Genomic DNA, 27453 nt, shown 5'->3' on the forward strand with positions numbered 1-27453 from the left:
TCTACTTAGCAATGAGATTAAAGTCGACATCCAGGACCCGGGATCAATAGCGTCATTCCTCCAGGCACCAATGAATTACCAATTCTCGGTGAAAAGTCAGAAGTGCCATATCTTAGCCCCTCCAGATTACGCTGCCCGGCTTGTCTGCAAACCGGTTATGTATCTGGAGGATGCACAAGTTGCCCCCAAGCAGTTTTCTTCCCAGTGGGTCCCTCTGCCCTTGCTCTCTGCATGGCAGGTGGATGTTTCCTGCCAGGCTTCACCCTGGATGCCAACTTGGGCCCCTGCCTCTGCAAGCTCGTCATGGTTGGGAATTCCTGGCGCTGCCCTGTCCCAGGCTGGCATCCATCTGGAGAGGGCCTGGACTGGGCTGACGGGCAGCGGACCAACCCAAACGCATCCCCCCGAGCAGGGCAGCTCGCCTTGGCATTGGCCCTGCCTTGGCAGCCCCGGGCCCCCGACGCATCGGCTGGGCTGGGCTCTCCGGGCCGGCAGGAGGTCCCGGCGCCCCCTTACCTGTTTCTTTGTCCTGGACTTCTTCCAGGTGCAAGTCATTGAGCAGGTGCTCCAGGATCTTCTCGGGAGTCCCCGACACCACCACGTATCTGTCGGAGAGGAGAGAATCGGAAGACTCGTCCTCAGTGGAGGACTGCGAGCGGCTGCTCCACTCATCCTCCTCATCCTCCTCGTCGATGTATTTGAAATAAGGCACATCAAAGGTGGGCAAGGGCAGCTGGCGGCCGCCGGCCAGGCCGGCCGAGTCCTTCCTCTCCAGGTGGGGGTCAAAGACCCTGAGCCGGGAGCTCCCCATTGTGCTGCCTGAGTAACAAAGGCATCTCCCCCCCCCCTAGGCGCTCCGATCCCTTGCCATCCCCCAGACAGTCAGTCCATCTGGCTGCTCCCGGCTCTCCGCAGCCCGCTAGGACGTTCCAGAGGCGGAGAGAAGGCAGGCAGGGGGAGGGCGGCAGGGATGGAGGCAGGGATGGAGGCAGGGATGGAGGCACGGATGGAGGCACGGATGGAGGCACGGATGGAGAGCCGGAGCCGGGGGGGGGGGGGCGGAGAGGAGACAATCAGAGAGAGAGGGAGAGGGCTGGAGGGGCAGACGAGTGGAGAGGAAGAGGAGGAGAGAGGGAGGAGGAGAGGAGGAGGCAGCTGGAGCCAGGCGAACAGCCAGAGAGTGCCTGCTGCGGGAGGAAACAAGCCCCAAGCCGCTCACCTCCAATCAGTGCGGGCACTCCCTGATGTGGGGGCCGGGCCATATGACGACACCTTCTTGAATACCAGGACAGTTCCGTCTTCTTCCTTGACTTGCAAGGTTGTCACTTCATCATCTGGCTGTAATTTGGGGTTAAGGGAGGGGAGGGGCAGGAGAGAAAACAAAGAGAAAGCAAGAAAGGTAAATACTCAGGAACAGCTGGGCAGCCCCCCCAAGGGAGATGGCTTTCATCTGAAGTTGCAAGGGGGTCTGGAAAGACAGCTTTAACATCCAGAATGAAAGTGGGGTCCCATGGAACAGCTCCCACGCCCCTGAAAGGAGCAGTTTAAGTTTGGGGCGGGGGAATCCTTGGATCTGGCGTTTCCATGGATCTGGATTCAGATTCTACCTGTGACCCTGGCCAAGTTACTTCTACGTTGTTGGGTCTCGATTTCCTTATCTGTAAAAGGAGGGTGTTTTGAGAGAAGCAGCTGACAAGCCAGGACCATCCCGTCCAGTCCCTTCATTTAACATTTCCAAGTCCCGTGGCAGTTACTTAATTTGCCCAGGGGCACCCAGGCAGCCATCATTAGATTTGGAATTCGAACTCAGTTCCTCGGAAGTCCAGACACGCTGGTCTTTCTAGCAGACTCTCAGCTTAGTCTCAGTGACCTCCAAGGTCCCTTCCAGCTCTAGAACAATAACCTTGGAGAATCACAGAAATCCTTTCAAGTATTGTAGGCAAAAGGGAGTCAAAAGGGGTGAGGCGCAGTGATTAAAAGCAAAAAACAACCCCTCCATGAAGATCATGAATTAGAGAATTCATAATGTCCCAAACAATCACGGTCCATTCATTGGACTCCAACTTCACGTCCTGGGAACTGGGGGCTCTTTCTTTTGTTCCTTGCCCAGGATCTGCCAAGACCCAGCCCGGGGGGGGGGGGCGGGGGGGCTCTGCCCCATGGGCCAGTCAGGATGGAAGGCAAGCAGCCAGAGAGGTCAAGGACCTGGGGCGTCCCTTGCCTTCATGCACTAAAGGACTATGTTTCCAGGTCTGCTCCAAAGGAGCTCCTGTGAGCGGCCCACCTACTATGAAATGCCAGGGCTCTGGGTCAAGGAGCTGGCTGGCCTCTCTCATCTCAAAAGGAGGGAGGGATAGGGGGAGAGGAAGGGTGGGACCAAGGGGGTGAAGAGAGGGAGAAGGGGGAGAGAGGAGGGGAGAGAGATAGAGAGAGGGAAAGAAGGAAAGAATTGAGAGGAGGGGAAGGAAGAGAGGAGAAGAAAGGAGGGAAGTGGAAGAGGAGACAGGAGGAGAGGGGAAGAAGGGAGAGAGGGCGGCATAGAGGAGGGTTCCCTTGTGCCCCCACAGCCTCCCTTCCAGCCCTGCAGAAGTGGAGCCCACAGAAAGGGCATGGGGTGGGGCTTGGCCAGGTACTGCTCTGCCTGGGCATCCTGGTGCCCTAAGAGATACCGAGTGATGAGTATTTCCCGACCACTTGACTGAAATAGATGAAGGCAGTCGGTACCATTTCTGAAGGAAAAGTTGAGTCCAGTAACTCTGGCTTTTAGAACAGTGTAAGTGGGGGCAAAAGGGAGCAGAAACCAGGGCATGGTAGCAGTGGAGTGGCATAGGAGCCCCTCAGCTCATGGCTGGACTTCCCACTAATGACTGCAGCATGTTTTGTCAATGTGTAACAGACTATCTTACAAATATATTACACATTTATATGGCTTGCTAGTTACTTGACCCCCCCAGCTAATGGAGCCCCCATCCTAGTCGAGGCTCTCTTCCCCTCTGTGACAGCCCCCTAATTTGTCACCCACAGTCCAGCTCTCCTCCTCCTCCACCTCCAACAGAATCATCCTCTGACCACCCTGCTGCCCTGTTCAAGAGTCATCAGTGGCTCCCTATTGCCTCGAAGATAAGATGCCACCCCCTCAGCCTGACCTCAAAGTCCTTCCCTTCCCTCCACTGATCCATTCTGCATTCCACCCAAACCAAATCTCCCAAGAACAACAGCATCCTGACCTGGGCCCTCCAGCTGCTCTCCTTGTTTTTACAAGCTGTCCCTTCCCTAGAGTAGACTCCCTCCTCTCCCTGCCTTCTGGCATCTCCTGGGCCCCCCATACCTAAGAAGCCATTCCTCACCCCCACTCCCATCCCAGCTGTTCCCATTCTCTCTCTTCCTCAACAGCCTTGCATTGGCCTTTCTCTTGATCTGTGTCACTCCCACCCCCATCCCCACCCCAGAAGGATGACCACAAGCACCTTCAGGTCAAGGATTATTTTCATTTATAAAAACCTGGCACCTAGCAGGCTCTTCACAAATGTTTAATGTGAAATGCTGCAGAAAGGAATAATATTCCACAAAGGGAAGGAGACAGCCACAGACGAATGACTTCCCAAAAGCCTTTTCATTGGCTTAGAAGTCCCAGACATTTTTAGTTCCCCATTTGTAGAAGTGGAGAGACAGGTTATTGCCAGAATCTCCAAGCAAGTTAGTAGCCAAGATGCCATGCTCCAAGACTGGGGTGGGGGACTTTAGATACCCTCTGGGCCAGGGATTCTTCACCTGCTTTGAGTCTTGGATCCCTTTGGCAGCCTAGCATTCCTAGATGGAGGTTAGAAATTCCTTCCCAGAATAATGTAAATTATTAATGTAATTAGTATTATTAATATAATGTGTTATGAATCATGTAAATGTGTAAAATGAAATACAAAGAACAATAAAGGAAACTACTGAAAAACAGCTGTCAAGATATTAAAACTCCCAAGCTCATGGGTCCCCTGTTCATGAGGCCCAGAGAAATTAAGTGACTTGCCCAAAGTTTCATAGATCAAAACTGAGACAGGATTTGAACCCAAGATGTGACTCCAAAGTCAGTATTTTTTCCACCCTATCACCCATTTCCTGCCTCAAAGGTTGAGCCATGTAACCATTCTATCTCCCCCAAGTTCTTTTCTTTTTTTCTAAATTTTTATTTATTTAAGGCAATGGGGTCAAGTGACTTGCCCAAGGTCCACAGCTAGACAATTATTAAGTGTCTGAGGCCACATCTGAACTCAGGTCCTCCTGACACGGCACCATTTACCTGCTCCCCAAAGTTATTTTCAAAATAACTTTTTTTCCACTGGTGATTTCAAAGAGTAAAACAGTGATGCATTCATTGGCTATTTTTTTTTATTAATTTTATCTCCTCTCAGTAAAAATGTGACCAAATAAAAGGGACACAGGAAGTCTTTGCAAGGTCAGTTATCACTGAGTTACTGGGACAATCCATGCCTGACCTCTGTTGGTGTAAAGCCATAAGGCATGAATGCCAGTGTTACTGGGAGGGAAGCATAGAGAGGACCTGCTGGGTCTGAGAAGGTGGGTACCCCTTCATCCCAGGGGCTGGTGGAGTTACAGGATAGGATGTATTTATCATAGTGATCTAGTAACCATTCCAACACCTGGTCAGGAATAAAGAAGGTGGAAGATGATTCTGCAAGGAGACTCATGGAAAAAAATGGAGGCTCCTTTTGAATCAGGATTATTCCCCTACTAGAAGTTCCCAAGGAGCGGGCTATTCTCCTTGGGGCAGCAATTCTTAGCAGGAATTTCTGTCTTTTCTAAGCCAACCAAGTCAACCCTACAGCCTTCCACCTTGAAGGATATCAGTCCCTGTCTTCCCCATCCTCTTTGCTCTCTATTCATCAGTATCTTTCCTAAAATGTGGCTCCTAAAGTTCCTGGTTTGGTCTGACCAAAGCAGCAACCAGTGGGATGAGCCAGGCTTCCATCATAGTCACCACTTCTCTCCTTGGGAATCTCTCCCACCACCATAGTAAGCCATGCCTACCTCATCACCACAGTAAGCCATGCCTACCTTATCACCATAGTAAGCCATGTCTACCTCATCACCATAGTAAGCCATGCCTACCTCATCACCATAGTAAACCATGCCTACCTTATCACCATAGTAAGCCATGCCTACCTTATTTTTTTCGAGAAGCATTTGGCCAATGATAGTGAGCTGTTTTTTTTCTTTTACCTAGAAGATCAGATAGAAACAGTTGAAAATTCCCAGCTGGGAGTAGGTTTAACTCCGGGTGGACCAGATTCAGCTCCCATTGGTTTTTCATTTGGTTGGAGGTGCCCAGAAGTCTCTATCTCCAAATACCAAAATCAGCAAGAAAAAGATATTCTGAAGGTGATCTCAAGGGTGTTGGCACTGTGACAATTACCCCCGTGATTTTGATGAGCAGCAAAATGTCCTGCCCAGGCACAACCATTCAAGCCCAACCTTCAGCTACTGCCATCACAGGATGATTTCTAGCGTAATGAGCCTCCAGCTCTCCCTGAGAACTTCTCTGTCAAACACTTTGAGAGGCAATGACTCCCAGAGAACAGCTCAAGGATTCGGCCAAGCCAAGCTGTACCTCTGAGCACCGGTCCCATGAGGGAGTTGGTAATGCCAAGGCCAGAGAGTGAGGCTAGCTCTAGGCACCATACAACTTCTTCTTACAGTCTCCTCCCCTCCTTCCTCTACTCCTCTGTCCTCATCAGGTCCCACAGATGGGATGGTGGGCCAATCAGTAATCCAATCCCCAGGGCTTCCAGAGCATCCATCTCCCCCTTCAAACACCCAGTCCTTCACTGCTTTATGCCAGCAAAATTATCAACTAATTCACACTCACCTGTCAATAGTTCATAAAATTTATGGTAATAGTCTCAGAATTTTTTTAATAGCTTGGTCTGGATCTGTGATTTCCTTGCTGCTAGCATGGAAATGTCTTCCAAAAATGAATATAATTGGCCTTGCCTACCTCAAGCCTTTCTTAGCATTACCTGAGGTCACTAAGAGATTAAGTGACTTGCCCAGGGACTTCTTGACTCCAAGACTGGCCCTCAGGTACTTCCTGTGAAGTTTCCTCAGTACTATTACTAATAAACTCTCACATTAAGTAGCAATGTTTGTGAAGTGCTGTGTATTGTTGTTGAGTTGTGTTTGACTCTTCATGAGTTTTCTTAGAAAAGATACCGAAGTGTTTTGTCATTTTCTTCCCCAGTTCACTTTTTATAGTTGAGGAAACTGAGGCAAACAGGGTTAAGTGACTTGCCTCACACAGTTAGTAAGAGTCTGAGGTCAGATCTGAACACAGGTCTTTCTTACTCCAGGCTAGTACTCCATCTATTGTACTTTACTTCAAAACTTTACATACAGCCCCTTTCCAACTACTCCAGGCTGCTGCTGCTGTCTCCCAGATGCTTTATAGTCAGTAAGTATATGATCCGTACAATTTTACATACATAATCTATATATAGGAACTACATTATATATATTTATATTCATCTACCTATATATAAATATATTTATATTTATAGACATTACCTGTATAAAAATGCTAAGTGTATATATTTATATTTATATACATCTGTATATAGAGATTGTGTATATATATATATATATATTTATATACATACATCCATATGAACATGGTGAATATATATATTTATATACATATACCTTTATATAGATGTTAATTATATATATCTCCCTATATATTTATATGTATTTGCATTCATCTGTATCTATATCTATACATCTATATACCTACACATACACCTAGGTATAGATGCTATACATATACATATATATATTTATATTCATATACTTTTATATAGATGCTATATATATTTATATTTATATACATCCATCCATATGAAGATGGTGAATATATTTGTATACATATACCTTTATATAGATGTCAATTATATTTATATATACCTCCCTATATATTTATATGTATATGCATACATCTGTGTGTATATATATATATGCCTACACATACACCTAGATATAGATGTTATACATATATAAATATATTTATATTCATATACTTTTATATAGATGCTATTTATATTTATATACATACACCTTTATTTGGATACTGTATATATACTTGGTTATATATATGTATACACACACACACACACCTTTACATAGATATCATATTTATATTTCTATACATGCCCCTATATATTTATATATATATGTGTGTGTGTGTGTATACACACACATACACACACACACACACACACACACACACATATATATATATATATATATCCACCTGTATATAGATGTTGCTGACCAATTGTTCTCGGCAGGCAAATATGAGAGATGCGACCCGTTCCAAAGACCTATCTATGTATATAGATGCTAGACCTAGTCTATTTGAAATTTTTATAAAATCCTTAGTAGAATGGAAAGGGGACTAGTTTGGGAACTTGGGTTTGAATCCTGGCTTGGCCATTTTCTATCTGCATGATCATGGAATAACTACTTCCCTCTATCCCTGTTTTTGCTTTTCTCAAGGACAGAATCGGGTCTTAATAAGATGACTGTTAACTGACTGGCCATGAGCCTCAGTTTCCTGGTGAGGAGATCGGCCTCTAAGGTCCTCTCCATAAGTCTACAAGTCTGTGTTGATCCTCTGAAGAGGAGGCAACGGATCCCATGTGGAGATAATTTGAAGCTCATATGCTGATGACAGACTCCAGACTCAGGCTGGAATGATAGACCCAAACCAACCAGATGACATTTAATGAGGATAAACGTCAAGCCATGCAGTCAGGCTAAACAAATGAACTAGGGACCTGGCTTGGCAGTTTTTCCCATCAAAAAGTCCCAAGAGCTTTGGCTGGCTGCATGCTTGATATGTCAATGATGGGATGTGGCTGCTTAAGTGGCTAATGCAATCTTAGGTTGCATTAATAGAGGCATAGACTCTGAATAAGGGCAGATCCAGACCCACTGTCCACTGAGGCTGAACACCAGGCTACATGGGGACCACCGATCTCATCAGGAAGGATCGTCATTTCAGAAGGGGTTACTAAGGAGGCCATGATGAGGCTGGGGAAGGCTCTGCTAACCCCATCACAGCAGGAATGAATTCCAGAGTGGTAGCTTTGACTTGTGGCCAAAGAGTGGAAGAAGAAGAAGAATATGGGGGACTGCCATAAGAAAAGAGGCAAATGATTTCAGAAAGACTGGAAAGATGTAAATGAACTGATGCAGAGCGAAGGGGCAGGACCAGAGCGTCAGCATTAGAAACATCACAGTTCTGAGGACTTTTAAACTGAAAAAGAATGAAAGGAATGGAAACAGGAGAACAGTTTAGACAATCACAACAAAACCACTGAGACAAACAACTTTAAAAGCTGGAAGGACTTATCAAAACAAGGACCATCTGTGATTCCCAAGGATGGAAGGAAAAACATGCTCTTTCCTCCTGACAGATGGACTCGGGGTTCAGAATGAAACATCATGTATGTATTGTGCATGCATGCACATGTGTGGCAAAACAGGAACACACACGCACACCTATCCAACACACATGTGTGTGATGTCTATACATGTGTGTTCATATGTGTTTAACATGCAGGTGAGCATATTATAAATATTCATTTATATTAATGAATATAGCAATGGGGAAATTTATTTGTGTCTGAATTTGCATATTTGTTAAAAAGGATTTGATGAGTCCCTTTCCAGATTCTTATGTTGAGTCCCGCTTCTGGACCCCCTCAATCTTCCCCAGACAAGCGTTGGAGGGGCGGGAGACAAGGAAGACAAAGGAGACAAGTACTCCATCAAGATTTCCAAGTGCTCCCTTTATTCACCAAAACACCAGTGCCTAAATCCCTTTCCAGTCTCTAATCTACTCCCACTCCCACACTTAGTAAAACAAGGTTCTCATGCTCAAAGGCACCAGGTGATGATAATTTACAGTATTCCCACACACAGCAATCCCTAAAAAGGATTTTTTTTCTCTTTTTATTTTGAGGAGGAATGGTGAAATGGATGTCAGTTCTCTGGGATAATAATAACAAGAACAACTATTATCATTATCATTATCATTATCATTATCATTATTATTATCATTATCTCGATCATTATTGCTATCAAGTTCGTCCACAACTCCAACAAACACCCATTTAAGTTTTCACTATGAACAAGGCACAGAGGATACAAAAATACAAACGAGTCAGCCTTCAACTTATATTCTAGTGGGAGTAGAATGGAGGAGACACTGCACACGTCGATAACTTCATATGGTATAATTCAAGACAATTTCACGAGGGAAAGGACACAACTTAGGTGTCCCCATTTTGGAAGAAGTAAAATCATTTCCTCCTGGTCACACAGCTACCAAATATAGGAGCCAGAATTTGAACCTGACTTTCTGCTCAGGGACCTTTCTGGGCTGGCTGTTTTAGGAATTGGCTAAGTAGATGTGATGGAGAGTCTTCAGAGGCTTCCCACAATCAATGAGTCATTACCTAAAGGGTCTTAAAGGTCACTTCTGATTCAAAGATTCTGTCAACTATAACTGAATTGAATTCAGTACCTTCAAAAATACAAAAGACTGAGTTGCTCCAAATCTTGTCATCTTGGATTCTCCCGTCTCCCTCATTTAAATACACTGCCAAGTACTATAGAAACCAGAAATCTCTTTGTCTGTCTCTGGTTCTGGCTCTTTATTTCTGGGTGTGTGTGCATGTGTATGTCTGTCTGTCTATTTCTGTGTGTCTTTCTTTCTCCTTGTCTGCCTTTGATCACACATACACATTCACACATGCACACACATGCACACACGCACACAAACCCTTCCCAGTGCTACCTCCTTAGCTCAGGTCCTAAGTTCTTTTCTAAATGATGATAATCATCACTTAAGTGGACTTCTTCTATTTTTTAAAATTTCTTTTTATTTTCATCTGTTTGTACATGCGTATTTCCAAGTTACAAAATCTTCTTACTTCTAATTTAACCTTTCCCCAATTTATTCATCATTGCTCCAAAACCTTCATAGTCTCCTTTATACCTGTTGAAAAAAAGCATAAGTGCAGATCCCAATATTAAAAAGGAGAATCATGGAGCCTAAGAGTTGACTGGGACTTACAAGGACATTGAGTCTGGTTCCCTCTTGAATGAGAATGACTTTGCCAGTATCCCTGACTGTAATCATCTAGCCTTTGTTGGAAGATGGCCCATGATCAGAGCCATGAACTCTGACCATTCCTTTTTGGGACCATTGCAATGGTCAGCAAGTTTCTCCGGATATCAAGCCCCATATCTATTTTTTTTCCAATATCCACCCATTGTTCACTATACTATGCTTGAGGGCCAAACAAAATAATACTAATCTCTCTTCCACCCGATGGCCCTTCAGACACAGGTGGGCAGCTGTTTTATGCTTCCAGTCTCTTCTCCCGGCTAGATGTGCCAGTTCCTTCGGGCTTAAGCCTTCACTACCTTCCTGTGGATACTCCATAGCTTATCGAATGATGTCCTTCTTAGGAGAGCCCACCGAGACCCGAACCCAATACTCCAGCAGAGCAGAGGGGAAATATACCTTGGATACAAACAATGGGGCTTCAGAAATATTTCAAAACAATAAGGGGAAAATAGACCCGATTCAGCAAGCAGCAAGTGCTTCCAAAATTCACTCAGCCTGTTTCCCAATGGAACCACCAGCATGGGGCTCACATGGTGTTCGCAGGCTTAGCCAGGGAAGCCTTGTGAATAAATGAGCCCAAAAGCTGTCCTCTGGGTCCAGACAATTGTCCATCAGGGGAACGATCCCTGAAGCTGCTGACTCTGCTTTGGCATATTTTCCCAGAAAATATGAGTAAACAGATCCTTGTAGAAAGGTCAAAAGCATATCACTGGCAAGATGAAGCTGATTAACAATGTAAACTGGGGGAAAGATGAAGCCAGTGAATGTAGGTCAAGGTGAAGAGCTTCCAGTTCAATTTACTGGATTAGAAGGGGTTTTGTGGAGGCTTTTATGGGAAACAAACAGAGAAAGTGCTATGTGGGAGGAGATCAGACCCTTCTCAGTCTCTCCTGTGTAAACAGCTCTGGCAGAGGAGAGCACTTACTGCCCACATTGATGAACCTTCAGGGAGGCTAAGACAAAAGACTTTCAAGAAGCTTACACCCAGTTTTCACAACTATAAAATGAGGTCTTTGGGTCTAACGAAGTCCCTCCCAGCTCTAAATCTGTGGTCCTCTAGGAATTTTGATAAACCTCAGTTTCTTTATCTGTTAAAAGGGGGGTTGGGGCTGGAGGAACTCTCAGATCCCTTACAGCTGTGATTCAGGAGGAAAGAAAACACTAATTTTATTTTGGAAAAGCAGAGAATTAGGGAAGGCTTCACAAGGAACACTGGTGCCTCAGTTGAACAATGACAGAAAGAAGACAAGGATTCTGAGGAGGAATGGCCGGTGGGGAATAGCTTCGGTTTGGCTAGAATAGAGAGTTGGTAAATTAGTGAGAAAAGATGGGAAAAGTGGGTGGGAGTCAAAATAAGGAGGGCTTGAAACGCATAAGGTAGGTAAATAGTTCATATTTTATCCTTTGAGCAATAGGGCGCCACTGAAGGTTTCTGAGGAACAAGTATTTCACATTTTTCTCCCTTTCAAATTTAGATTTCTTTTTTTGAACTGGGACTGTGATTTCAATGGTCTTTGCTATTTCCAACAAAGAAACCCCATCATTTCCAGTGCAATTTGTAACCTTATAGTGTCGACTATACCCTGAGAGGGTAAGCTCTCATAGTTATTGGTCAGGGGCAGTATTTGAATAGGGATCCTCCTGTCTTAGAGGCTACTTCTCAGGTTGAGATGCAAATAAAATCATCTCCTGTACAATCTGTACAATGATATGGAACAGATCCAAAAGCTTTGAGATTTGGGGTGCCATCTCAGCAGCCAACCTCTCCTTTTACCAACAAAGGCAGAGATGGCATTCCAGATCTCACTGAATAATACAAGGGATTGCCCAGTTACCTCAAAGGCAAGAAGCAGGCTTAATCCTATCACCTCTAATCACTTGAATTCGAATCCCATGTCTGACACTGACAGCAGGGTGACCCTGGGCAAGTCCTTTCACCTCTTGGTGCCTCTGTAAAATAAGAGGATTGAACTTGACCTGAGATGTCTCAATTTTACTTCTTTTCTGGTTCCATTCACTGACTCTGAGTTTCTTCCTCTGGGACCAAGGAGAACATGTCTATATGTTCTCTTCTACATGTCTGTATTCTCCAGGGGAAATATTGCCCAGTTCCTTCTGCTGACCCTCATGGCATGATTAGGAGCCATCCTTCACCCCAACTGTCAGCAGCCTCACTCTGGGAAATGACTTTGTTTTTATTTCTTCATGTATATACTGGGAGCATCCCCAGCACCTAACCTTGTATACAGAATGCATTTAATAAATGTTGCTGGCTTTTAATTCAATTGGCTCCTTCCTTCTCTCCCCTCTGGATGCTCTCTAGGTTGTCAGCATCTCTTCTGGGCCCAGTATTAGGCACAAATCTCCAGGTGCGATCAATCCTTTCTTCACGTTGCAGGACAAAAATAGCTCTAGGCTCCATCTAACTCTAAAAGTCTTTACTGGGGGAAGGGCAGCATGGGGAGAATGGGATTCTATAATCTCCCTCCGTCATGTGCTCCATGCCCTGGCAACCTTGACAATGGTCATGTTCTTTCTTATCAAGAACCCAGATCAGCTCCCTGAAATCTGAGCTCGTTTCCTAACACTCTGTACTCAGAGGAAACAAGATTCGGTGCCTCGGCCCTTGAGAACAGGGAGATCTCCTGAACACTCTCTCTGCAAGATGACATCTGGCGCTGGCTGTAGGTCACCATGGGATGAGGCAGGTCAGAAGAGACCAGGCTGGGGAACTGCGCTGAGATGGATGGGAGCAGGTAGGCCAGGAGCTGAGACTAGACAAGTCAGCAAAGGCTGAAAAATGGAAGGGGCAAGAGAAAGGAGAGAAAGAACTGGGGCCATGAATCCTGTGAACAAGGTAGGCAGTACAGGTAAAGGGTTCAAGCAACACAGGGTCAGTAATGGGAATTAGAGTCATTGGTCTAGGCAGCAGCCTAGAACTGGCCAAGTGTTCTAGCAGTGATGAAGTTTGATAATAAGCATGGCAGAGTGGCCAAAGAGCTGGTCTTGAAACCAGGGTGACTGTGCCCCAGAGAAAATCACAGATTCTGGTTCGGTCTCTATCCCTAGTCTTTAGCCCGACTTCTCTGTTTCTCTCAAGGACCCCACCATCCTCCTGGACCCTCTTCCCCACCCACAGCCTCTGCTCAGTCCAGGTACTAGACCTCACATGATCTCCCTCATCCTCCCCTTCCTCAGGTGAATACTGGCCACCACTTAAGTGAAGACCCTCATTACATTTTTATTTTTGGTAAGGCAATGTGGTTAAGTGGCTTGCCCAAGGTCAGACAGCTAGGTCATAAGTGTCTGAGGTTAGATTTGAACTCAGGTCCCCCTGACTCCAGGATTGGTGCTCTATCTACTGCCCCTACATTTTTTTTATGTCTTCTCATACATTTAAAAAAAAGTATTTAAGGCAATGGGGTTAGAAATGAATCACTGAGTATCTGAGACTGGATTTGAACTCAGGTCTTCTTGACTCTAGGGCCGATGCTCCATCTACTACACCACCTAGCTTCCTCCCCGCCTCCCCCTTACACCTTGTCTACTGTTTGGCACCACCTCCTCACTGGTCTCCCAGTTTCCAGACTCTGCTTTCATCAGTCCATCTTCGCAGCTGCCAAATAACCTTCCCAAAGGCCCAGGTCAGGCTATGGAACACACCTCCTCAGAGACCACCAAAGCTTCCCCAGAGCTTTTAGGATGAAACAGCAAATCCATAACCTGACATTGAAAGTCCTCCATGTGAATGCCTCACTCTACCTTTCTGGGCTTATTTCCCATTACTCTCTTTCCTTCCTTCAAAATTGGAGACAAATTGAATTGTCGGCAAGTCATTTCTCCCTCATTGATCTTTATCTATAAAATGACAGGAGACGATAATATCACCTCAGACTGGATAATTTTGAGGGTCCCTTATGGCTCTGTGCCAATGAACCTAGGATCCTTAGTATAACTGATAGAAGAGTTCACATTCCTGTTTTGCTGGGAGTCCTGCAGTTTTCTGGGGTATCAGCGCTATTTTACAGGTGAAGCAGCAGACTCCATGCTCGCCGCCGGCCATACGCACACACGCACACACACAGCTATAACAATAAGAAAGCAGAACCACAACAATAGTTGTCCTTCATATTCAAAGAGGACCCCGCCAGCTAACTTGATGGTGGCATAATGAGCACATTGCGCCCGCCAGAAGTTCCAGATCTGGGAATCATGCAGAGGCGGCCAAAACGACCCAGCACTAATATTCAGAGTTCCTAGAGATTTATAAAATGCTGTACAAACATTATCCCTTTTCTTTCTCACAACAGCCCTGAAGATGGCTGCTATTTTGACCCCCATTTTGTGGATAAGAAACTGAGGCAAACAGGGTTAAGTGACCTGCCCAAGGCTGTAGAGCTAGTGTCTGAGGTTGGATTTGATGTTTTCCTAACTCGAAGACAAGAGCTCTAACCACTGTACCACTGAGCTGGCCGCCAGGCCCGGCCTTAGTACAGATTTTAATCTGGACTTTAGAGGTCAGCCAGCTCCACCCTTTCCAGTTCTTTGCATCTGGCATCTTAAAGAGGCACCTCAGGATAGTGGGATGCCAGAAGATCTGAATTCAAATCCCACCTTTGGCATATAATACCTGTGTGACCTTGGGCACACCTTTTCATCTTTGGTTCCCAGTCTTCCTAACGTATAAAAAAAGATTCTTTTCTAGCAGTAGAGGGATTAAACCTGTACCTAAAACAGAACTTTTCTCTTAGCGATTCAAAATTCTTCTTTCCCTCCAATCAATCAATCAACATTTATTAAGCACCTGCTAGGTCCCAGGGACTGTGCTGAGTTCAGGTGCCACAGCTTCCCAGAATGCACCTTGATCTTGCTCAAAAGGACTCTGACCCGCCACCCATCCCAAGCGCAGCTTCTCCTGGACAGAGCTTCATCTTCTCTTCATTTCTGCAACCCCAGTCCTGAGAAGGGGACCATGCAGGTACATAAATCAAGGAACCTGTGATTTCCTTAACATGGGAACTCTCTCCATCTATGGAGATCCCAGCTTGTCTATCATTGGCAGTCTCAGAGTATTGCCTTTTCCCAGGATCACCCAGCTCCAGGGGTAAATGGGGACCCCAGTCTTCCCAGCTCCACAACCAGAGCTCCAACCACACATTGAGCTGCCCCTCCTGCTCACAAACTGTACATAAGACCACAGGGCCATGGATTTGGAGCCGGAAGGGACCTTGGATAGTGATCTCACAGTCCAATGTCTTCATTTGAGGGATGAGAATGTCTTTGAGTGAATATGGCTACGAGGAAGCATCAGCCATTATCGCTGTGATTTGTTGGCTCTGAATCAGGAGGCTGGGGCTCCTTCCAGTCCAAGGTCAGACTTCATCTCAGAAATGGGGGTGGGTCCGAAAGTGCTGGAGGAAACCGGGCAGGCTTAAGTCAGGAAAGGAGGAAATGGAGAACAAGGCAGGTCCTGACATCACCTTTTTCCTCAGCAGATGGTGTCCTCACCCTTTCCTTCCTCCAGTGGGCATTGGCTTCATAACTGCTGACAGCTGCTGACAGCTGTTCTGGTGTTCTGGCAGCTCTCTCTCCTCCACCTACCAACCTGGGGGGGGGGGGGTCCGGCAGGTGCAAAGTCTCATCCATCTCCTTCTCCTGAGCACTGACAAATTTTGCAGTGATGAGGCAGTCTAGAAAAAGGTCTTAGATTTTTTTTAAGTTAAAAAAACCTAACCGTGCTCCTTAAAACATATTTTTGGGGATGGGGTGGGAGGTGGGAAGTTGTTTTTGTTGATTTTAAATGACCTATTTTTTTCTTTGTACCCCAACCTCTTCTTCCAGAAAGTCATTCTTTAAAATTGGAGTTTCAAACCTGAAGTCCACGAACTTCTAAAAAACAGTAATCTGGTAACTGCATTTCAATATAATTCATTTCATTTAAGAACATGCTTCTGAGAAGGGTCCAGAAGCTTCAGGCTCAAAGTGCCAAACAGGGGCTGACATTAGAAAGGTAAAAAACCTTATTACATAAAATAAAATGAAATTTAAAAAAAACTTATGAGAAGGAATTCTTCACTGTTCCAAGTTTTTTGACCAGGGTAAATCCCTTAACTTTTCCAAGTCTCAATTCTCTCATCTGTCAAATAAAAAGAGGGGGGCTATAATACCATCTATTGGGTCTATTTAACAGGGGTGTGAGTCCTTAGGGTTTTCAGTGGCTGTTGTCTTTTGGGGTAGCAGGTAGGGAGTGTGGAGCTCATTTGGAAGAGTTCTTTGAGAACATGGAATCCAGCCTATTCCCTAGATTGAGGAGGAAGCCAAAGAAAGGGTCCCATATGTCAGGAAGGGTCATCTACATGATTCTGATTATTAAACTATTATTTTAAAGAGAGAAAAGTGAAGACTGTTCTGGCAACCATCAGACAATAGAAGGAAAAATAGAAAGTTGTGAGCTGCCAGGACAATAGAAGGAACACATGGTGACTGTTGATGATTCGAACAGATAAAAAGTTCTACTGATCCACGGCTCCTGGACAAACTCAAATTGTCTGATGTGTGGTCACTAGAGACGCCAGCCGAGCTTTATTTTCAGAATGAGACGATGGGCCAAATTTCATCCCCAGGTACTGTGCCAGTCCCTTATTTACAGCTGGAATCTTGAAAGGGCCGTGTGTGTGTGTGGATGGACTTCTTCTGACCCCAGGGGAGATTTAACAGAAATAATTAGAATGGTATAGTGACAGAGGATTCCCTTCTAACCCAGGAGAAGTCTATTATCATATCATTTCCCAAACACAGGCAATCCTAAGGGGAAGGCAAACCAAGACAGAGGCTGTTCCCCAGACAGTTGAAAGGCATCATGAATAGGATGGAAGGCTAAGCCAGAGGAGTGATTAAAATTGAGTTTCCACATTTCAATTGCAGTTATAGTTATCACCTGGGGTTTGAATAATTCATAGCAGCGATCTCAGAGAAGCTTTGAAAATCTGAACAACTTGATAGTATTTTCAAAAGTGGCATTTTCTAAGTCACCTCATGGCCTTGGTTTCACTTCTGAGAGTCTTCCTACTCCATCAAAAGTTCAATGGAATGGGAATCACAGACTCCCAAAGTTGGAAAGAGGCCAGTTAGCCCAACTGGGACCTGAAGAAATACTCTCTAAAAAGCCGACATCCAACCTTGGCTCGAAGACCTCCAAGAAGGGGACACTCCCGCCCAGCATCCCAGCTCATCACCCTTTGGAATGGCTCTAGTTCTTAGGAAATTCCCCCTCCTCCTGCCATTTTTCCTAGCTCTGCCTCCTGGGGCCAAGCGCAACAAGCCTAATCCCTTTTCCCCATGACAGACTCAAATACCTGAAGACAGCTACACTATCCACCCTGCCCCACCCCAGCCCCAAGACTTTTCCTTCTCCAAGCTAGTCATTCCCTTCATCTATTGATCAAAACCATTGGATTCTTGCTCTTCCCTCCATCAGAACATCTCTGGTCATTGGATACCTTAAAGAGAAAGAAAAGCATCTATAGGAGAATATGCAAAAAGGTGGAGGTGAGCTTCACGCTTTCCAAATATTTCTCCTTTTTTCTAACTTCAAGGAGGCCGAGGCAGTATTAACAAGGACACCCTTCGTATTTATGCAAGTTAGAGAATGAAAAAATTCCGTGTTACCATAGCAACGGCTAAATCACGTGGTCCGTGGGCAGGGAGTTGCAAAGCATCTTAAGTAAACAGTCTTTGTTTTGTCATGTTTGTGTACCCCTCCAAGAGCCTGTGGTGAAGGGTGCAGGGTGGAGGCTTCAAGACTTCATTCTACCCTACAGGAACTTTTATTTGGGGGTGTGGATTTGGAGTCAGGAGAGAGTCAAATGTGAATTTTGCTTGTGACCATCGAGCCAGTGATTTCAACTCTTTAGCTTCAACTTCCTCATCTGTAAAATGGGTGCAATGTGACCTAAAGAGAAGGGATCATGAGTTATTGTGAGGGTCACACGAGTTACGAGTTATGGGATGGAGAGTGCTTTGAGATCTTAAAGTGTAATAGTCATGGCAGCTCTCATGAAGAGATCAAATTCATGCCAAAGGCTGCTCAGGTGAATTGGAGAAATGCAACAGGCCTGATCAATCTGTCCTTATCCAAGTATGAGAAATGACGATGATGATGATGGTATTTTTCCTTCATTTTTGAAGAAGACTATGGCATCTAGGAGGTGATGCCATGACGTGTATATGATTTGTATTTAAATGAGGGGGTGTTTGTGCTAGGTCATCAGCCTCACCTTCTCCTCCAGAGGCTAGGTCCAGTGGCCAGATAGGAATCAGGATGCCTGGAGCTAGCCCTGGATGTGAGGCAATCAGGATTAAGTGACTTGCCCAAGGTCACACAGCTAGTAAGTGGCAAGTGTCAACCTGAATTTGATCTGAGGTCCTCCTGATTCTATACTGCACCACCAACCTGGAAAGGGATAAAAAAGGAAGGGAAAAGGGAGAGGGAGAGAGAAGAGAGTACACTGAGGAGCAGGATACCAAGAATGAGGGATCTTAATTCTCATTATGCAGATAAAGAGCCTGAGTTTCAGAGAAGCCAAGCTTGTAACTAGCAGGTGTCCCATGCAGAGTTCAAACTCAGATCTTGCCTGACTTGGGAGACAAAGAGATTATGGTTTTCATATTCAAAATGGATGCAGGTCTTTTGAGATGGAGATTGTCCAAATGAAGAGCACTCCTTAAGAGATGGGTCACACATTGGGTTAGAGTTCTCTACCATTTCATGATATGGTTGATGAGCTTCAAGAATTGCTATGACTGAAACATCCATTTCCCTGTGACCAGTCTGGTGGTGAACCTACTTTGGAATTAGCTCAAGTTGAACATAGGCTTTTGTTCAACCATCTTTCAGTCCTGTACAACTTTCATGATCCCCATCTAGCATTTTCCTAGCAGATTCTAGAGTGATTTGCCATTTTCTTCTCCAGTTCACTTTACAGATGAGGAAACTGAGGCAGACAGGAGTAAGTGACTTGCCCAAGATGGTAACACAGTTAGCAAATATCAGAGGCAAGATCTGAACTCAGGGAAGGGAGTCTTGCTGACTCCAAGTCTGGCACCCTATCCATTGCACCATCTTCTGTTTCCATACTCAAAGCCTTTCACACTTGTTAAGACCTATCAAAGCTTGAGTTCCATGACCTTCAAGAACCCAAGGTCACCTCCATGCTACAAAGGGGGTTGGAGAACAATAAAAAGTCTGAAAAATTTTTGCTAACAATGTTTTCCTTTTTATCAATAATGAGGTGGCAGGACAATAGGAGCAAAACACTTGGTAATAATTGTCTCATTTGATCTGGCGACAACCTTGACTGGTGGGAAGTGAGTCATAAAGCTCCTTGGGCCTTCGGTTCCTCTTCTGTAGTGTTTGGGGAGCCTGTTTCAGACAGGTTACCCATGTATCCACTAGGACTGGGTGTCACTGGTCAGTCCTGTTACAGTTAAAAGTGGGGTTTAGCCTGGATGGCTTCAGGCTTTTGCTCTGAAATGAACAGTGTTGAGGATGCAAAGATGAAACTAAAAAATACCTGCTCTCAAGAAGCTGCCATTCTAAAGGGCAAGAATAATAGGAAACTTGACATCCGTTCTCATTGGATCTGGGGAGCCAGACTGAGAAACAGAGATGGGGAAGGAGAATAGGCAAGTCCTGATCTTGAGTCTGATATTTGCTTCCCGTTTGGCTTTGGGCGAGGCACTTAGCCTGCTTAATTTCAATTTACTTATCCTTAAAATAAGGTGCTACTTTAGTTGGCCTTACAAGGTCCTTCTAACTATTATCTTCTTTTTTTTGGGGGGGGGGGTAAGGCAATGGGGTTAAGTGGCTTGCCCAAGGCCACACAGTTAGTGTCTGGGGCCAGATTTGAACTCAGGTCCTCCTGATTCCAGGGCCGGTGCTCTATCCACTGCACCACCCTCTGTGACAGGGTCTGAATCATCTCTACTTTTACAGATGAGGACAAGTCTCTAAGAAGTTCAATGACTTCCCCGAGGTTATACTGCTAGTAAATTCTGAGGAAGGATTTGAATTTAGATCTTCCTGACTCCAGGCCCAGTACTCTATGCTGGCTCCACAGATAAGTATAGTATAAAGAAAATGGAGGTAGAAGAAATACCTATGTGGGGGGTTGGGGTTGAGCTCAGAGAAGGCTCCACAAGGCAATATCATATTGTGGGGAAAAAATGGAACTCAGTGTTCTGAACTCAAGATGTGTTCAAATCCCAGCCCAACTACTTGTTTGCTGTGTGACCTTAGGCAAATCACTTAATTTTCTGACCTTCAGTTTCCTCATCTGTTCAATGAGGGAGCTGGGCTCAATGGCCTCTGAGATCCTTTCAATCTCTCAATCTTTGTTCCTATAAAGAGACAGTTGAGAAGGGACACCTTTTGGCAGTTTTCATGGAAGACCTATCAGGTCAGTATTACTGATGAGGTACTTGGTTCCCTGGGACTGGCCAGTGCTTGGAAAATTTGTACTATTTCTGTCCTATTTGGGATATTTTGTGCTCTGAAAACAAGTAACAGGTCCTAATGGAAGGTTTGCTTTGAAACCTTTCTCTCCCTAGTATCATGAAGCTCTGGAAAGAGATGCTCTTCCAACCATCTGCACCCCACCAACACCATCTTGTGAGGAGGGAATTTTTAGGAGTTTCCATCATGGAAGTATTTTTAGTTCAAGAAAGAACAGAATGATACTTGGGTAGCTGGCAACCAGTTTTAGCAGGGAATGAAGTGGGTACTCAGAGCTTGCTAAGTGAAGGAAGAAATCTGATGACATCAAAAAAGATAACTGGATTCCAGAGTCCAAGGGTACTGGGCTTCTACTATCAATATTGATAAGTGAAAGATCACCAAAGCAGGCAGACCCTGGAGAACTCCTCTCCACCAATCCCTTCCATTGTCCATATGGAGAAACCCAAGTGAGATGAAACCCACCCAAATCTTTCTCTCCCCAACACAGAAATGTTTCCCTAATAACTGTGACTTTAGGTCATTCTATCAAACCAAAAAGAAAAATTCAGATATGATATGAATGAACTTATTAAATTTACCAAAGATTCAATCCATTCAGGAAAAATGACCCACTAAATTTATGGATAAAATAAATGTATGGATAAAAATAATCACTGTGGTAGAATAGACAAAGTGCAAGAGTAGAGCTAGGAATACTGGGGTTCATAGTCACTTAAATTTCTATATGACCCTGGAGAAGTCACTTCAACTCTATAAACATCAGGCAATTCCCTAGGATTTGCCTATCAAGTCACTGTGGAATGATTTGGTCTGTGTTAGAAGGGAATGCTCCTATACTGAGTTCCCCAAACTAACAAAATCACCTAGGTTCCTGTAATCTCAGGTGAGTCAGAACTTTGGCTATTCTGAGTCTTAACTGTGTCTATGAAGAAGGGCCTTGGTTGAGGAATCAGAGACCTGGGTTCTAATCTCACCTTTGATAATTCCTAACTATATGATTTGTATTAGGTCCCTTAATCTCCTTGTGTCTCAGTTTCCTCATCTGTTAAAAATAAGGGAGTTTTATTACCTTGCGCATTTCTAAGATCCTTTGAATTTTCAGTAGCCAGTTAAGAAATCTCACCTTAACAGAAGTTAGGGAACTAACTTTCTGGAACTATTGGCAAACTGATTGGTTACAAAGGTTACAAGCTACTAGTGGAAGCCCTGAGATTCAAAACTGGGTTTCCTAAGTCTCAGTTGCCTAGCCAAGTCACACACAGCCTAGCTGCCTTCACAAACCTTAAACGAAGAAAAACATGAAATTTCTGTCCGACCACAAAAATGCACAAAGTCAACAGACAGGTAGCGTGCTAAATATAATCCTGACAGACAGAAATGAATGCCTCAGCACATGTTCATAAGCAGGAAAAACTGATGATAATAAACTCTTCCCATAGATTTTTCCTTATTTTAATAATAAATTTATTCAAGTTTTACTTTTGTCCCCTGTCCAAAGCAAGGAAATGTGGGAAATACGGGGTGGGGGGGGGGGATTTGCCTCAATAGGCAAATAGTGGAATAAAATACATGTTATATAAAGAAATGGCCTCCCCAAAGTGGGATCTATTATTTAAAATGAGAGTATAAATCATTCCTATTAAAACAGTGCATGCAGGAGAAGGTAAGCTCATTGAAGGCAGGACTTTTTCACTTTTGGAAATAGACTGTATAGACAAGTCCTTTTCAGTAAAAGTCAAATATCAAACTATAGGACTTTCTAAATATGAACTCAAAAGAATTATCTTTCAGCTCAAACCTTGCCTGTGTGGAAGCTATATTTATGATATCTCTTTCCAGGTCCCTCTCCAAATGGTAAAACCCTCTAATCTCTTGCTCCAAAAAGAGTAATCAGATTAACTGGCCTTTATTTCAGGTTGAAAGCATTCAGGTTTTTTTTGTTTGTTTGTTTGTTTTTTAATTACTATCTGGGTTTGATTCTCAGGATTCTTGCTGCAGGACCACGGACAAGTCTTAACATTTCTCTGAGCCAGGATTTGGAATCCAAAGACCTGATTTCCAATCCTGGCCTGGCCATGAACTCAATGTGGGAAAATTGCCCTCTTATATCTGAAGGACTCCATTTACCTATTTTTAAAAGAAAGGACAGATTGGAGAAAATAATCTCTTAAGGTCCCTACAGATTCTAAATCCTATGAAGCTATAAATGTATCTTTATTCCTCTTGGCAAACATTAAATTTGATTTGGAAAACCTGATGCTATCCTTGGTGACAAGGTGAAGGATGATGATGGTAATGGCAATTGACATTCATATAGGGCTTTAAGGTTCACAACAATACCATAGTGAGGGGAACTGCTGTTTCTATACACATCCAAAACCAATATAAACCCAGATAAGAACAAATCTATTTGCTGAAGTAACTCAAAAGTGCATGGCTCTCACAGAAGCTTAGACTGTTTGGGGGAGTTGAGGACTTGAAGTCTCCAGGGCTTGGGTTGCTCCATGGGGAGACTAGATTCTAGTTTGTTTCGAATCCCCCAAACCATTCTTGATTCTCTGTTTTGCTACCCCCAAACTGCCAGGGATTAAAAACTGGTCATTGCCATCCTGATCCCTAGGACCAGGAAGGAAGAGCAGGAAGAATAACAGAGTGTGAAATTTGGGACAAGCCTCAGCAGCCATTTCATCCAACCTGTACATTTACACACAAGGCATCACTGTTCTCATATACTGGATAAAGAGTCACCCAGTGTCTCTTTGAACACCTCCCAGATGGAGACCTGTTTATGACTTCTCTCAGTGTTAGAAAAGTTGTTCTGCGCTCAGACATAAATTTGCCTCTGTAACTTTTTTCATGGTTAGTTAGGTGGCACAGTAGATAGAGGGTGAAGTGAAATTGGGAAACCACTCCAGTATCTTTGCCAAGAAAACCCTCCAAAAAGTCATGCAGAATAAAAAATGACTGAAATGACTGAAGCAGCAATGAAAATATCCCTCCCACCATTGCTCTAAGTTTGTTCCTCAGAGACCAAACAGAATGAATCATATGACAGCCCTTCAAATATTTTGAAAAAACTCTTATGCTTCTTTAGAACTTCATTTTCTCCAGGCTGGACAGGCCCAGTTCCTCCAACAGACCCTTATATGACTTGAACTTGAGACCCTTTCTTATCCTGGTTTCCTAACTTTGGACACTGTCCAATCTATCATTGTTCCTCCCCAACAGTGGGGTCCAGAACTGAACCCAATGCTCTGGATGAGAGCAGAAGACAGTGGAAGTGTCATCTCCCTGGGCCAGGAAGCTCCAGTCCCTCTTAACGCAGCTTAGATTCACCCCAGCCCTTGGGTGCTTTATTATTCCACTAAAGGCTCGATTGAGATCCCTGCCCACTAGAAGGCCCAGATCTTTTTCATAATAGCTATTCCCACATGCCTCCTCTATTTTACATTAGAGAAACTGATCTTCTGAAGCCAAATGTAAAACTTTCCATTTATCCCTATTACATTTCATCTAATTAGATTTAGCCCAGGGTGCAAGTCTGACAAGATCCTTTTGGAGTCTCACTACAAAGTCACTCTAGTTGCTGCAGGGTGATCACAAAAATGGGGGCCTGTGGGGAACATGACTGGGAAATGTGAAGAAATTTTAAAAAATGAGAAAATTTGTACAAACGGATGCAAGACTGAAGTAATCAGAACCAGAAAAACCAAATGTCTGGGTGACTAGAACCATGCAAGTGGAAATGATCCAGCTCCCACCACTAAAACAATCCCACAGCAGAGATGAAAAATGCATCTTCTTCCTTTCTTTGAATGAGTAAGGATCATAAGAGGTGGAATATCACATCCATTTTTAGGCTTATCCAAAGTGTTGGTTACTTTTGCTGAACTAACTGATGACTAACTTCTCTCTTTGTTTTGCTACCAGGGATGGTTCCCTGGGTTAGGGGAAAGAGACAGATGTATTCAGAAATTAAGGTGATGGGAAGAAAAACAAAGGATATCTTGGGAGATAATGGGTTCTTCCACGAACTTGGCTCAGTGCCTAACCAAGAATTAGCCCCTAATAAAGGTTTACTAATTGACTGGGAGACTTTCAGTAGAAATTGAATGACCACGGGGTACTAGGTAGCACAGTGGATAGAGCACCGGCCCTGGAGTCAGGAGGACCTGAGTTCAAATCCGGATTCAGACACTTAATAATGACCCAGCTGTGTGGCCTTGGGCAAGTCACTTAACCCCATTGCCTTGCAAAAACCTTAAAAAAAGAGAAAGAAATTGACCACTTGAAGAGCTCGTTTTCAATGAGTTTCTTTTCCATGAAAGAGCTGAAAGATAGGATCCTTGAGGACTCTTCCCACTTAAAAATCTCTGATGCAGAGTAGACCGTCTCAGGCTCTCTCTAAATCACATGGACCCATACAGGTGATATAAATGAGATATTAATCATCATCTTCTATTCATTCTATTGAGGGGTTTTCACTTGGTGAGGAGAAATCCCTTTTGCTATACCAACTACAACCAGCCTATGATGCTAGAGATCCCCTAGAGATTTGCTTAGGTCAGAGCATCACCCAGTTATAAATGTCAAAGGCAGGATTTGAATTTGATTCTTTTCTGCTTCCAGCCCAGCCCTTTATACCTCCCTGTCATGCTTAGAAGTAATGACAATTGGACCATTTACTTAATGCTGAGTGGTACAAGGCATTCTAGATGTTCTCACATAGGGAAGGATATCTTGAGAAACACAGGAGTGCCCTTCTCATATTCCCCTCCTTCCCACCCTCGGGGACATACTTCTTGTCTCCACTCCCCCCTAATGAGCCCAACCAGCCCAACTGGGTGGAGTTCTCCTTTGAAACCAAAGATATAAACAGCTGCCAAGGATGCTTAGACCTAAAGCTATCTCCAATCTTAAGAAGGATTTCTCCAAGGTGTGGTGGAGGCTCTCAGGTCTATACAGATCTCTTCTGCTTGCCAAGACATTGAGTAACACTAAAGGAGAGTCAGATTTATTGACTTGGCATGGAAACAGGACCCACTTAAATCTAAGGGGGAAAGGTTATATTTCATTTCTTCCTGGAAAATCCCAAGCTCTATCCACATCTGTGGGTCATTAGAGGTGGATTTTTCCACCGGAAGGTGACTTTACACATCTTGCCTCATTCCTTAAAAGAAATCTCCTTATCAGGAGCAAACCAACTTCCTTCATTTTCTTTCCACTTTGTCCTTGATTCCACAGCTGGGGTATTCTGCCTCTGCTGGCATCAAAATCTCCCTGGTTTCTTCTATGGTCTTATCTTTTATCTCAACCTATGTACCTGGAGTCCAGTGTAATCTTTTGTTTTCAAAATCTTTTTTTTTAATTTAAGGTAATGGGGTTAAGTGACTTGCCCAAAGGTCACACAGCTAGGAAATTATTAAATGTCTGAAGCCACATTTGAACTCAGGTCCTCTTGACTCCAGGGCTGGTGCTCTATCCATCGTGCCACCTAGCTGTCCTTCAATATAATCTTTAGCCCTTTCTCATACCTCCATCCCTCATTTTAATATCTAATACATATTGGCATTGTAAAAATGTAATTAATTCCTTTTGTATTTTTACTACCAAATGAATTTTCCAATAAACTCATTCCCTCACTGAACTCTCCTAACAACAACAACAATTGAGGAAAATAACCAACTTATCAACTAGATCTGATGCCATATGTAAACGTCAGTGCCCTTAGGAGGCGTATTTCATCCCTCGACCCTGAGTTCATTGACATGATTGCTGTCTTGGTGGCAATCATTTTCATCTATTTAAAAAATCTAGTTTTGTATATGTTCTTAGGACAAGCTAGTTCCACAAGCTTGGCTGTGATCTCATCACCCTTCCAACCATATGATGCCCTCCTGTTTAGTTTCTCTGATCTCAGCAGTTTAGGGATTCCCTCCAAAAGATCACAAATCCAATCCATCTTTTGGGACTCTTCTGTGTGCAGGTGATAAGATCACCAGATGGGGATCACCTGTTCACATGCTGGGACTTCCTCTAGATGCATCAACATCCCATGGATACTAACAGGCAATATGAAATGTCACTTGATTATCTCTCATTCTCACTCTGGGACTGGTTCATTTTTTTTCCTGTTCATCCATTTAATTATTGTTTTAAGGCATTGGGAATTATTGAGTTGGCTCATGAACCTTTGCTGCCTGCAATATGATGAATGAGGTCACTTTTCCTTTGTTTTCTCATAGGAGAGAGCAGGGATGTGTTTTTTGGTTTTTGGTTTTGGGGGGTTTTTTGGTTTCTTTTCTAGTTCAAATGATGGGAGGCATGACATCTCATTTCAAATGTAATACTATTTTATGAAATATAAACTCACCGCATTCTTCCAATCAATTTATGTTGACAAATCAAGGATAACTTATTCTAAAAAATCTTTTTATAGTATTTAAACCTGGAAAAGGACCTTGGAGATAGGCCAACAGGAACCAGAGGCCAAATACAGAGTTTGGGTCAAAGGACCAAGACCGAAAGCCCAGCCTTGCTGTTTAAATGATCAATAAGCATCTATTTAACCACCTATTACTGTGGCTACTGGGGTGAAGTTGTTGCTGTCCTTCGTTCTTGAAGAAAACCATGTCATTAGGGGGGTGATGCCATGGCAAGCAAGTGAATTGGATTGGAGTGAGGAGATTCTGTGCTAGGTCCCCAGCCTCACTTTCTCCTCCAGAGCCATCTG

At 44.0% G+C, this 27453-nt stretch overlaps 1 protein-coding gene across 1 annotated transcript in view; it reads right to left on the reverse strand.

Annotated features, from left to right (window-relative positions):
- Positions 1-301: 301 nt before the first annotated feature.
- The window catches only part of LOC141494001 (rap guanine nucleotide exchange factor 5-like), a 163278-nt gene continuing 136126 nt past the window's right edge, over positions 302-27453 (reverse strand). Inside the window, exons 10-11 of the mRNA XM_074195202.1 lie at positions 1220-1338; positions 302-605 (exon numbers count right to left, since the gene is read on the reverse strand). Coding sequence (XP_074051303.1) covers positions 302-605; positions 1220-1338 — 423 coding nt within the window. The remainder of the gene's footprint in view (positions 606-1219; positions 1339-27453) is intronic.

This window comes from Macrotis lagotis, chromosome 7, assembly GCF_037893015.1.
Source record: "Macrotis lagotis isolate mMagLag1 chromosome 7, bilby.v1.9.chrom.fasta, whole genome shotgun sequence".
Classification (NCBI taxonomy): domain Eukaryota; kingdom Metazoa; phylum Chordata; class Mammalia; order Peramelemorphia; family Peramelidae; genus Macrotis; species Macrotis lagotis.